The sequence below is a fragment of the Cygnus olor genome, chromosome 7, assembly GCF_009769625.2.
Source record: "Cygnus olor isolate bCygOlo1 chromosome 7, bCygOlo1.pri.v2, whole genome shotgun sequence".
NCBI lineage: Eukaryota > Metazoa > Chordata > Aves > Anseriformes > Anatidae > Cygnus > Cygnus olor.
Genome location: NC_049175.1, coordinates 18,564,538 through 18,576,548, shown reverse-complemented (window position 1 = coordinate 18,576,548; position 12,011 = coordinate 18,564,538). Strand labels below are relative to the sequence as shown.

The 12,011-nt window shown below is 40.8% G+C and overlaps 1 protein-coding gene across 1 annotated transcript in view; it reads left to right on the top strand.

The window, feature by feature from the left end:
* Positions 1–12,011, top strand: part of WASHC2C (WASH complex subunit 2C) — a 34,328-nt gene that overhangs the window by 6,092 nt on the left and 16,225 nt on the right. The window contains 13 exon segments of the mRNA XM_040563227.1: positions 204–293; positions 826–913; positions 2,176–2,244; positions 2,607–2,719; positions 4,473–4,545; positions 5,336–5,392; positions 7,310–7,348; positions 7,351–7,467; positions 7,868–8,001; positions 9,456–9,548; positions 10,054–10,096; positions 10,099–10,160; positions 11,447–11,563. Of these exon segments, the coding sequence (XP_040419161.1) occupies positions 204–293; positions 826–913; positions 2,176–2,244; positions 2,607–2,719; positions 4,473–4,545; positions 5,336–5,392; positions 7,310–7,348; positions 7,351–7,467; positions 7,868–8,001; positions 9,456–9,548; positions 10,054–10,096; positions 10,099–10,160; positions 11,447–11,563 (1,095 nt within the window).

Genomic DNA, 12,011 nt, shown 5'->3' with positions numbered 1-12,011 from the left:
AGCAAGTTACTTGCAGCTAGAGGCACTCTGTTCGTACCTCTAAAAGTTGTGCAGTACCTCAAACTGGCTGAATGTTTCCATCCTTTCAGTAAATCTGCTTTGAATATTTTATCTAAGGAGGTGGATTTTTTTTTTTTTTTTTTGCTTATCCTTTTGTATGCCAACTTCAGGAGAACACAACAGGGTATTATTTTTTTTCTTAGAGGACAGCACAGATGAGTGATGAAGAAGATTATGATGGTGGTGATCTCTTTGACTCTGAAAAAGAGGAAGAGGAGGATGGAGACATAGAGGTAAGCACAAGGACTGTAAGTAAATGTTGACTCTGTGGGGATAGACTTTTGACTTCCCTCATGAAAAATCTGAAAGGTGTGATTATAACAGTAACTCTTGGTTACATGAGATGGGATCCTGTAGAGAGGGCCTGTAAGAATCCTGTATGGTCTTTCAACATGTTTGTTCCAGTTTTGCTTCTTTAAACTGGTGGAATCCTGCACCCTAAATTAGCATCAAAGCTGTCTTTAAATGTCATTAAGAAATTGTTGCATTTATGTGTGGTAAATGCTTCTTGCTGGTTGTGTTCCCAAAATGAGATGATATTAAAAACTGTATTGTCGTGGAGGACTAGAAATGGCTTTTCCTTGATGCATGCATGATCTCCTAATTGCATTCTTAATAGAAAGCTGCATTGCCTCTTATGAGTGCTTCAATCAAAGTGTAGATAGGAAATTGTACAACTGAGGCTGTAGAATACAATGCAACTGCATCAAACTGGTAACAGAACTGCATATAAGGAATATGCTGTTATTTTTCCCTACTCCTCAGAAAAAGAAAAGACCGACATCGTTTGCTGATGAGCTTGCAGCCCGAATCAAAGGAGAAGTACTGGTCAAAGAGGATGAAGACCGTTCGTGTAAGATAACTCTCAAGTTTTGATACATGATTGTGAAATAGTGGGAAACTCCTGAGAGTGTTGGACAGGAAACTTTATGTAACAATATCTGAAATTACACAGATCTATTTTTTGAGCATGTATCGGGTGTGAAAACCTGACAGGAGGAATTAAAGACACTATTATAATGGTTTTGTGCTCTGAGAAACTTTTTGGTCATTACTTATAGGAATGAACCAAAATCTACTGAGAGTTATAGTGGTAAACTTACTGCTTTTGGGTGAGACAGGTCATTCCCAGGTGCATATATTATAGTACAGGTTTTCTCTCTAATCTGATTCTCCACTGGTATGCAAAACTGCGTGTTTGACCACATGTGCTTTCCCCCCCTGCTTAGATAGGTTTGTGGAAGCTGTGGTCTCTATAGGCATTTGGTCTCTATAGTCTTCCTTAAAGCTCTGCAGTGGAAAATCCCTCAAGCAACAGTTTGGTGTTTTCATGGGGTCTGGGTGCTTTTTATCTCCCCGTTTGTGGCTTGAATATGCTGTGTTTTCAGGAGCTTGTCCTTACAGCTGTTTTCAGTGATAGAGTAAGTGCTACAGTTACTTCTGCTACAGTTTCAAATGGAGAGGTGTCTCTCTAGTTACTCTCGCAGCAAAGCGGCAATTGAATATAGCTGAGTAAAACTGAGTTGTAGAGTGCTTGTGAGCCTGGTTTTGGCTTGTAATTTTGAGAGCATAAACAGACAAATACAAAATGTATTTGTTCTTACTTGGTTCAAATGATCTAGCTAGGATTTTGGATGATGGAGTACCAAAAACTATCAGATTAACCTCTTATTGAGTTACAGGCAAGTCTTCTGTTCATTGAAATAACCTTGTCGAGGGATGAGAGAGGGGATAAAACTTTCTGGATTGGTAACTGAATCAGGGCATAATGTATGTCTGGAGCCATTTGAGGTGCTCAAAGGTTCTGCACGCCCTTGTGTGTGAGAGCTGTACCATCAGAAATGCTGCATTGCTCTCTGCCATCTCAGGTGACACTAGTTAGTGTGTGGGCAACCACGTTGAACCTATAGTGTCTGCCAGAATGATGCCATATGATTTCAAATGTATATTTTAGAACCTGTACTTCATAGAATTGCTTCAGTGGGTTGATTTTTATATATATGTGAAGACACATAACTCAGCTTGATTATATTACTTTTTTAAGGTTCTTTTTTACCATAGGTTGAGCACAGGTTACAAGTAACGTTTCATTCATTTGAACTTTTCTTCTTAAAGCCCCGCCACCAGAGACCAAAACAAGGAAAACCCAAAAAGAGAAGAAGGAAGCTAGAGTTCCATCGGATGGTAGAATTTCCTCTTCTTGTTTTTTCAGTCACTGGCTGGATTGTAAGACACTGCTTTAGAAAATGTGATATCTGCTGTAGAAACTGGGTGGGATATCAGTGAACATCCTTCAGGGTGAGTGTGTACACAAATCTAGGTTGTGCTGTGTGTGCAAAACAGGACCAGAAATAGGCCTAGTAAGAGTTTCCCCTTAAATGGGGCATTGTGGAGGAACCACATACAACCTGATCCATCTACAGCAGCTTCTCTGTATGTATCATCATAAGAGGGAGGGGCTGGAATTATACCAGTTTTTGTTTTGGCTGTCTCTTTATCCCATTTCCTGAAATTAGGTCACAGCTCTTGACTCTTGTGCTTTCTAGATGATGATGACGACATCTTCAAGCCTCCTAAGCTGACCGATGAAGACTTCACACCCTTTGGTTCTAGGGGTGGACTCTTCAGTGGTGGGACAGGTCTCTTTGATGATGATGAGGTGAGAATGCAAGAGAGGATAGAAACAGAGATGTGTGTGTGTCTTACAAAAAAAACACAATCCCAGAGCCCATCTCTGGACAGCAGTGAGAAGAAACAACATTTTGTTGCTTGGTAACATTCAAGCATAATAGGACAGTGTTATCTTTCTAGTGGAGAAAGAAAATGACACAAGTACGATGCTTGTGTTCTCCTTGGCGCAAAGCCCTCTCTTCGGCAGTCGTGCTGATAGAAATTCAAATGTTGTCCTGGCATTACACTAGAGTGGTTCTGATTGCAGCAGAGTATGCTCAGTACCTCACTTCTGTCTGTGGAGGTAAACCAAACACCATACAGTTTGTTCATCTTAAAACAAAAGATTTATATTAAAATTAATAAGGTTTAAGAATCTTACAATAAAGCTGTGTAAAATAAATTATTGCTTCTGATTCTATCGTGCAGCTGATACTGCTAACACTTCAGCTTTGTCCAAAATGGTAGGTAAATCACTGCATTTGCAGGGTGTTATATTTCTAGTTATAACTAGAGGAACAAAAGTTATGTTTTCCTTGGAGCCAAGGAGGCTATTGGATTGGAATTTGGGAGGAGACGTCATGTACAGCTGACTTCAAGCTTACCATGCTAATATGCTGGAATATATCCAACAAGCACTGGTCAAGGGTGTTGTGTGAGGGGAAGAGGATAGTTCTGGTGCAATGCTTTCCACGCAGATATGGCCTTTATTTGGAAAAAAAAAAAAAAAAAAGAAAAAAAGGAAAAAAAAAAAAAAAAACAACTACCGGGCTTTCTTTTTAAGTGGCAGCTGACAGCTTTAAAAAAAATAATTTAATCTGGTACTGTTAGCCAGCTTTACATCAGTGTAAATTCAGATGAAGGTATCGTTAAACTCTATTGCTTACTTATATCAAGACTGTTTTCCTTATCCTGCTAGATAAAGGACGGCCAAGTAGAGTTGTCTGAGTGTTGCCTGCCCACATGTAAATATTATTTTCTGTTAGCTGAAAAATGATCATCTAGGAAGGGTAACATATCTTCATTTACCTTATATAATGGAGGAGGCCTCACTGAACCAGAAGGCAGATACAGGTTTCTTCTGGGTTTGGATGTACTAAAAATGGGTTTGTTTCAGTTTAGCTGCTGTTCTGTGTGCTGTAAGAGTTTGCTCCCCTGGGTTGTGAGGAGAAGGGGAGTGACCTGTGACGTGTGCTGTTCCTCAAAGACTCTTGTGCTAGGGTCTTGCAATGCTCTTGAGCTATAACATATATATCTGCACCAAATTACTGTTTTGGAGACTCATTGGCAACAATATAAATCATTCATCTTATGCACATGAAATTCAGGAGTATTTTTATGTGTGTCCTGACCTGAATTCTTCCTTTAGACCTTGCTGTATAAGCCTTAATGGGAAAGCTTGGAGGAGTGTAACCAGGATCTAAACAGCTGTAGTTTAATTAGTGTAAGCCCTTGAAGAGGTGCAAATGAAAGTTCATTCTTTCTCTTTGGTAAACAGGCTGATAATCAGAGTGAATTGTAGTGTAAATTAAACTTTAGAAGGCAGAAAGCTACCTTTCTGAATGTCTGTGCTCAGGTTAACTCTTGAGTAGCTAGGTTTAAGTCTGTATGTGCAGACATACCTTTGGGAAGGGAGTGGTGGTTACCTCTGTCTTGGCTCAGAAGTGGATATTCTGCATGGAAAAGTTGACATCTGTCTTCTACAATAGACAAATTCACCACTCATTTTTGTCTATTACTAGAGTGATCTTTTTGCTGAGGTACCACAAGGAGAAGAATCAAAACAGCAAGAGGAGCAAGTCCTGATAAATGAAGGTAAGAACCAACTCTGTAGTCCTGTCTATGCTGGGATTTATCACAGCTAGCGGGTAGTGTTTTGTTCTTTCTGAACTGGAAAGTCTGAAGTAGCAATTGTTGGCAGCTCTCTTGCCCAATCTTAATAGAGAACAGCTGTATTTTCTTTGAATTTTACATGTTTGTTCACTGCGATCGTTTACACACCCCTGTTCTCCTGGAGCTAAAAATGAGGTCTTTGCTGGTGTTGGCAGAACTCACTGCATACAACGGGTTCTTGTTGCTGAAGAGTACTTTGCAGTGTCCAGTGGTGGGTTTGAGTGGGGTCAGGATTGATCCTCACAGACTGATGAACATTTAAGTTTCACATTAGCTATATAGCCAGGCTCTTCAGGAATCTGATGAGCATGCATTCTGTACTGCAGCAGGTTTTGTTGAAGCATTGTATTTGTTGAATTTTCATACGTAGCTTTGGAGACTAAGCCGTTTTGGTTTAGGCACGTTGTGTTGAAGTGGTTTCAAATGTGTGAATGTCAACCCTTGTAAATAATTCTGTGTGTAGATGTATGCCATATTTGTAAGCTTCAGTTTCATAGGCAAGTTTCAATGGACCACAAAAAGCTAGACTGTTCTTATATATATCTGCAAAAAGAAAGAGGTTCAAGGAGAAATGTCTAAAGACTTCTGGGCCATTGAGCAAAAACTGGAGCTCAGACGACTTCTCAGATTCCTATTTCTATGGTAGAGTTCTAAAGGCTTTGACAGTGTAAAGCAAGTGCATCCATTTGTATTGTACTTCCTATGATTTCAGCATTCTCTACAAAGTCCTTAAAGAAAGTTCCTGCAGGTGCAGTGTCTCTGTTCCCAGGTATGACCCATTCAATAGCAAATTGCTTCATGCACAAAATGCTCTTTTCTTTAAACCATACTAGGGAGCTTTTAAAGAAGAAAGCTCTGAAAATACAGCAACACTGCATGCTTGATCATGTGCTTAATGACAAATACAGGCGCTTCTACCATGCTAAGCCTAACTTGCAGCATGCTTTGTTTAATCAAGATTCTGTAGGAGCTCTGAAGGTAGGTGTCAGTGATGGGAGATAACTCTGGAAGCTGACAGCTGCTGCTCTGCTAGCTTACTCTTAAGGATGTGTGTTACTTTAACTAGTAATATGCTGTTTAAATCTGCAGTACACGGTACACCTTCCCTCTATACTCTGTGAAGGAAAAGCATTTTGATTTTTCAGACTTGCTCATATTCCCTGAGATTAGCAGAAGGACAGTTTAAACACAGTATTCAAGTTCTTTCTTTTTGTGACACAAGTAAATAAAACCACTCATTTTTCTTCAGTTTTGATTATGAGGATCGGCATACATGGAGAAGGAGCAGATCTGTAGCTCAGAGCTTTCCAAAACCAATCAAACAAACAAAAAACAACAGAAAAACAACAACAAAAGGCTAAGATGCGTGTTGCATATGCAACTTCAATCTTAGCCATGAAAAGAAACATGTCCTCAGTCTTTCTGAATCAACTGAGTTACAGTAATTTCTGTCTCTGTGCAGAGTCTTTGCCTGATTACCTCAGCTTTAAGTTTTGCCCGTTACTAAGAAAGGCCTCGTTTAATATAACAACTTCAGCTAACTGAGCCCTCAGCACACTTTAGAGTAGGAAATATACAAATACAGCCTTTTTACTCCAAGATCAAAGGTACATGTCAGCACTGGTCATTCTACGTAATTGTAAGACTTGATAGCCAAGCTCAAAACAGCAAATAGCAATTTTCTTTATCCTTTGTTCTTTCTTGGAGGTACTATTGCATAAGCAGTGAATTTGCCATCATTCTAATTGTGTTCTGTTCATTAAGTTGTATGCAGCATTTATTCAAAGTGTTCCGTTGCATCTTTTCAGTACCTTGTAGACAGGCTAAAGTCACCAGCTCATTTGCTCTTCAAAATCACTTCATGAACATACTCCCAGCGAACAGCCCGTTTAGGAACAGGAGAATGTATAATAACTACCTAAACAAGTTCTCTGACTGTATTCCTGTAAATCCCGTGGCACTTTCTAATTGTGATTCATTTTTTTTAAATGATGAACTGCTGCTGTGATTCTAAATTCATGCAATCAGCAGAGTTTTAACCAGATAGCAGTTCTACTCTTTTTAGCAGGCTTTCAGTTAGTCTCTTTTCTTCACTGTTTCCAAATACCCGTATTTAAGGAGCAAAAAGATGGCTTAGAACCAGACTGCTTATTTTACCAGAAAGGCTAAAAGTGTTTGCAGACAGTTTGCCTAAAGTATTCAGGGATCTTGGGACCAAACTCATCCTCATAGTGCAGTGATATTAGTGATTTTGCATGACAAGATCTGCTCCTTAGGAGAGCTTAGTCATCTGCCCTCCCCTCTCCCCAGGTACCTTATCACTTCTATTTGTCCACTGTTTTGTAGCTTACTGGTTTGTAAGTAGGATTCTGGTTTGGGAAGTCCATGCAGACAACAGAGTGGGACTGATGGGTTTGCTGCCTTTAACACAGGAGCTGACTGCTGTTTTAGGGGAGATGAGCAGGTGTTAGGAAGAAGTGTTTGCAGTGTGAGTGAGAGGCCATCAGTCTGCGACTTGATTTTACCATGAAATTTCTAGTTAATGCTTTTGGTGAGACATTGTTGCAGGAATGCATCAAAAGTTGCTGTGATGGAAACTATAGCCTGGCTTCACTTAGAAAGGAGTAGCTTTTCAGTAACTTTGGTAATAAATGTGTTGTGTTTTTTTCTCCCATCTGACCTGCAGGAGGGAGTGATGTCTTTAGTTCCCCTGTAATTGTAGAAAAAACAAGAAACCTGCAGCACGGAGCACAGAGAAATCTAAACAGCCTGGGAAAGTTGTTCTGTTTGATGATGATGACGATGACTTCTTTGGGGGAGCAAGTAAAAAGCCTCCATATCCAGGTATCTCTGTATGTGTGTGGTGCAGGTTAAACATTAAGGGTCAGCAAAAGTCAAACTGATAGGAACCCCAGTGAGTTCAGTGCTCAGCTCCTGTGCTCACCACTACCTGTTAGCAGACTCTAGGCCTTTAGAGATGCCAAGCTAATGCAAAACACTGCATTCAGGAATTTAGAGGTGTCTGCTGACTCCAGCTCAATGCATGTTGACTGCATTGTCTGTTACTAGTGCTCTCAGGTAAATGATGTTTCATTTTGAGAGCGTGCTAGTTTTTTCTCAAGATCTCTGGAATGGGTCAGCTTTAAAAAGGGAGCATGGTATCTTTTACGACTGCTGTCTCCTCTTGTTCCATAGTGGTTGTTCTGTTCTATTCATTCCCTTTTTGTTTTGTCTCTTAATGCAGTCAAGTCTACAGCTGACCTATTTGAGGATGATGATGAAGGTGACTTGTTCAAAGAAAAACCTGCCATTCCTCCTGTGGCTGCCAGCACAACTAAAGAAACAGAAAGTCACAGGGAGACAGTCACAGCAAAAAAGGTAATGGAATATAAATGGATCATATCCTCAAGGTTTGAGGAAAAAGTTATTACTGCAGCTGAAGTCATCTTTCCATGTAAAATGATATGGAAATGCCATGTTTTGAGGCAGAACTGCATTCGTAGTCTTCTGTGACCAAACTGCTTCACGTGTCCGTAAACGTATTTTGCTTCTCAAACTTGGGGTTTATTTAGGTTGCTTGGGGGGGGACAATGATTAGAAGAATATTGTTAAAGCAGGACTGAAGTGAGAGCAAAATGAGAAGTCTCAGTTTAAGGACAAAACAACGACTGAAACAGTTTATGAAGTTCATGGCTGGAAAGAAGCCAGCTTGACTTAAGAACCTTTGGTGTCATGGTTCTGTGTAGAGATTGTGCTTGCACTTATACAGACCACAGATAGGAACTTTACTGGTAACCTGTTGCTTGTATATATTTTAGGATAGGAGTGTGGGTGTCACAGTTTTACTGAAGCATATACAAAACTTTGAGTGTTCAAAAAGCTGCTTTTCAGCTGAAAACTGTAAGTTGTAGAAAGCCTTAAATGCTGTCCTGAGGACACATGTATGGAATTTTTGAGACCCTCCTAATGCACACTCCACTTTCCTTTTCAGAGCAGTGTCTTGAGAAAAGCAGTAATGCTCTTTGTTTCTGTAACAAACTGTATGTGTTCACTGAATACATACTGACTGTCTAAGCAGTATACAAACATAATGAGCTACAGTGACTCTTCTCCCCTCCGCACTGAGAAGCATACAGAGCTAGGTGTGTGTGATGCAAATTGCTGTAGGACTCTCTCCATACAGCCTTATAAAAAGCACTTGAGCACAAGGCCCAAGGCCAGCTTCTGTTTCTGGTGCACTGCAACAGTATCTGTGGTCAGTGGAGCAGCAGTGATGATGGGAGGTCATCCATAGCCATTGCTCAGATCTGGTAGCACTTAGCTTTCCTGGGGGAGAGCATGACAGCTGATTCAGCAGCACTGTCAGGAAGCGAAGTCTATTTTATCTTCCAGGCTTGCTGACAGTAGTGATTGGATCTGGAATCATTCTGACTTTAATGGCAATATAGCTGGTAGCAGGCTTGGGCTGCACACTGCTAATACAGGAAATGATGATCGGCAGAAACTGCCCTCTTTCTTCGCTAAATATGGCTTTAAAAAATAATTTTCCCTTTAGCCCACAATGGGGCCTGATATGAGTTGCTGCACACATTCTCTGCTGAGAAGTAAGGTGGTGGGAGAGGAGGCCTATGTTAAGATCTGCTTGTCACCTTTGCATAGTTCTGGCTGAGGAAGAGCTGCTCACACAGCACGTGGGACTTGAGCTCGTGGATGGCAAGCTTGTGTCCCTTTGACTGCTGGGATGCTGCCCTGTAAAAAGGGACATATAGGGTGTCTGTCCTTACTGACCTTAAATGGGTGCAGATGAAGTGTGTTTTTTTTTTGTCTTAAAGAGTCAGCCGTCATCAGGTGATGACTTCAAGCCTTTATCTGAAGCACCTCAAAGGAAACAGAGGGGCCTCTTCTCTGATGAGGAGGATTCTGAAGTGAGTATCTCTTAAATCACTACAGAAATCCTTGGGATCTGGGTCACGCTAACTTCAGTTCACTGGTATCTGGGGGACGCCTTGTTTACCCATAAGGTTGAGGACATCCATGCATCTGTTCCTGTCCTTTTTGAAAGTTCGTTCTTGCTCCAAGAGTGAAATCTGGCAGAATTTCTTCCCCAACACTAGAAACCTGAACTTGTGTGGTACAAACAGGCATAAATTAAAAGTCTGATGGGGGACGAGGGGAGCAGCAAGTCAAGAGCAAGAATCACGAAAGACTGCATGTGTTTAACCTTGTGTCCTGGACTTGCAGCTAGCAATTAATCTGCAAGGCTGAAGGAACTCCCTGTGGAGTTTCAGGTTGTTGGCACACCTGAAAAAGTCTTTCCTGACTTCACAGACATACTAAATTTTTTTTAAAGGAAGAACATAAATGTCATTTTTAGAATTCTTAAGTCCATAGCATTGCTTTGCAAAGTGATGTTTCTTTGTTTTTGTGCAGGACTTGTTTTCATCAAGTAAAACTGTGAAGTCGAAAGCTCCGTCTCTCCCACCAGCAAGTCCATGACAAAAACTCCACTCTCTTTGTTTGATGATGATGATGAAGAGGTAAGTGCCACTTCCTGATATCGCCTATGTGTGGGAATCCTCCTGCCCAGCCTTGCAAATGCAGCAGGAAATACTCAAGTGTTCAAAAATGCTAAATTTGGAGCACCAAATTGGTGGTCTTACATTGTGTAACAGTTCTGAGCATGTGGACAGCATCAGGGAGGAGAATTGAGCAGGTACTCTTGTGGGTTCTTAGTATTTTAGTCACTGCATATCGTTTCTGGACCTAAACACTAAAGATACTGGCATGCTCATGTGGCTAAGGAGCGCTGAGATATAGAACTGTTAAGAGCTTGGAGAAGCTGCTTTATACTGGCCTGTGGTAGCCAGCCACATGGGAACTTCTTGCTTCCTGTGTGTCGTGGCTGGTGATTTTTTTTTTTTTCTTTCACTATGTAAAAATTATGGTTGCTAGTGCAGAGATTGAGATGAGAGCACAGTTTCTGCAAGAAGCTTTTCAAATCTGGATTAGTGTGTGTTTTCCTTACCTTTTGTACCCTCTTCTCCCTCGCAAATGCTCTCCAGAGAGATTTCAACTCTGGACCTGCAGCCTTCATGGTGACTTAAGGTTATCATATAGTTTTAACATGAGGCAAACAGGAGACCTGTTCAGAGCCATAAGACCAGGAATGTCTGCAAAGTTGAGGTAACAGTCTCCTGTTCAGGAAGGGGTTGCTTGCAGCTCACCTCCTCTTTGACTAGGGGCTGTTCACAGAAGTAACTGGCAGGTTAATGAAACGTTTTCTAATGCACTGGAGTCTGAGGTGTCTGTCAGGAAGGTTGCATTATGGAACTGATGTTCAAGTTGAGTGGGGCAAAGCATAACAAAGTGTTACGTAATGAAGTCAACATCTGTTTTTGTATGTTCTGATATCTTTATAATAATCAGCATGCATATCTTCAGGTGAAAGTTGTGGTTCTTGCTCAGAGGTGGTGGTTCAGCTTGCCTATTGCCCACCCTTGTAGAATGGGATTCATTCTCCATATCACTGAATAGATGTAGAAACTGTGCCCCATTGTTTTTGCTGTTGTGCAGCAGTATTGCTGTGTGGTGGTTTTTGGAGAACCTGTGGGCCAAAATCAGGCTGTGCACTTATGAGTTTCTGGCCTATCAAATGCTGTGTGCATGGAATTCCCTTAACTACAATGCTGTGACATGCTTGAGAAAGCCTGCAGAAAAGGTTCATGAAAAAGATGTTTCTTTCATCTGAGAAGTATGTGGCAACATGCTGACGACTTCTCAGTGAGCTTTCCATCATGGCTTTGTTTTTTAAATTTTTTTTAAGGATCTCTTTGGTGTGGTACCTGCCAAGAAGCAACAGGAAAAGCCTCTGGAAGAGAAAGCAAAACAGTCAGAGCCACTCAAGAAAGCTTCCAGTTTACTGTTCAGCAGTGATGAAGAGGTAGTGAAGAGTGAGATTTGGATGAAAGGGCTTACAAGGTTTTATTAATGGACAAAGCATAAAACTGTTAAGACAGGAACCACAGCCAGACTCTGCTTGTGTACATGTGCCATGGCTACCTCATTCCTCTGACTTGTTTGCAGCCAAGGAAGCTGATTCTTGGCTCAGATTAACTCAGGATCTGGGTAACAGAAGTTATGTGGAAGAGATAATCGGAATTTTCAATGTAATTTATAGTAAGGCCAATAATAAATGGAGGAGGCTGCTGCCTGACTTAAAAATACTGAAAGAGGAAAAAGTGGGTTTGCTTTTTTTTTTTTACTGACTTAATTTCTGTGAGGAAAGTTTAACAGTTCTAGATAGATTGGGTGGGTTTTTTTGTTTGTTTTGAAATGTGGGGATGGGAAAAATTAAACTTAAATGACCAGCACTCTATTAGGGATAGATT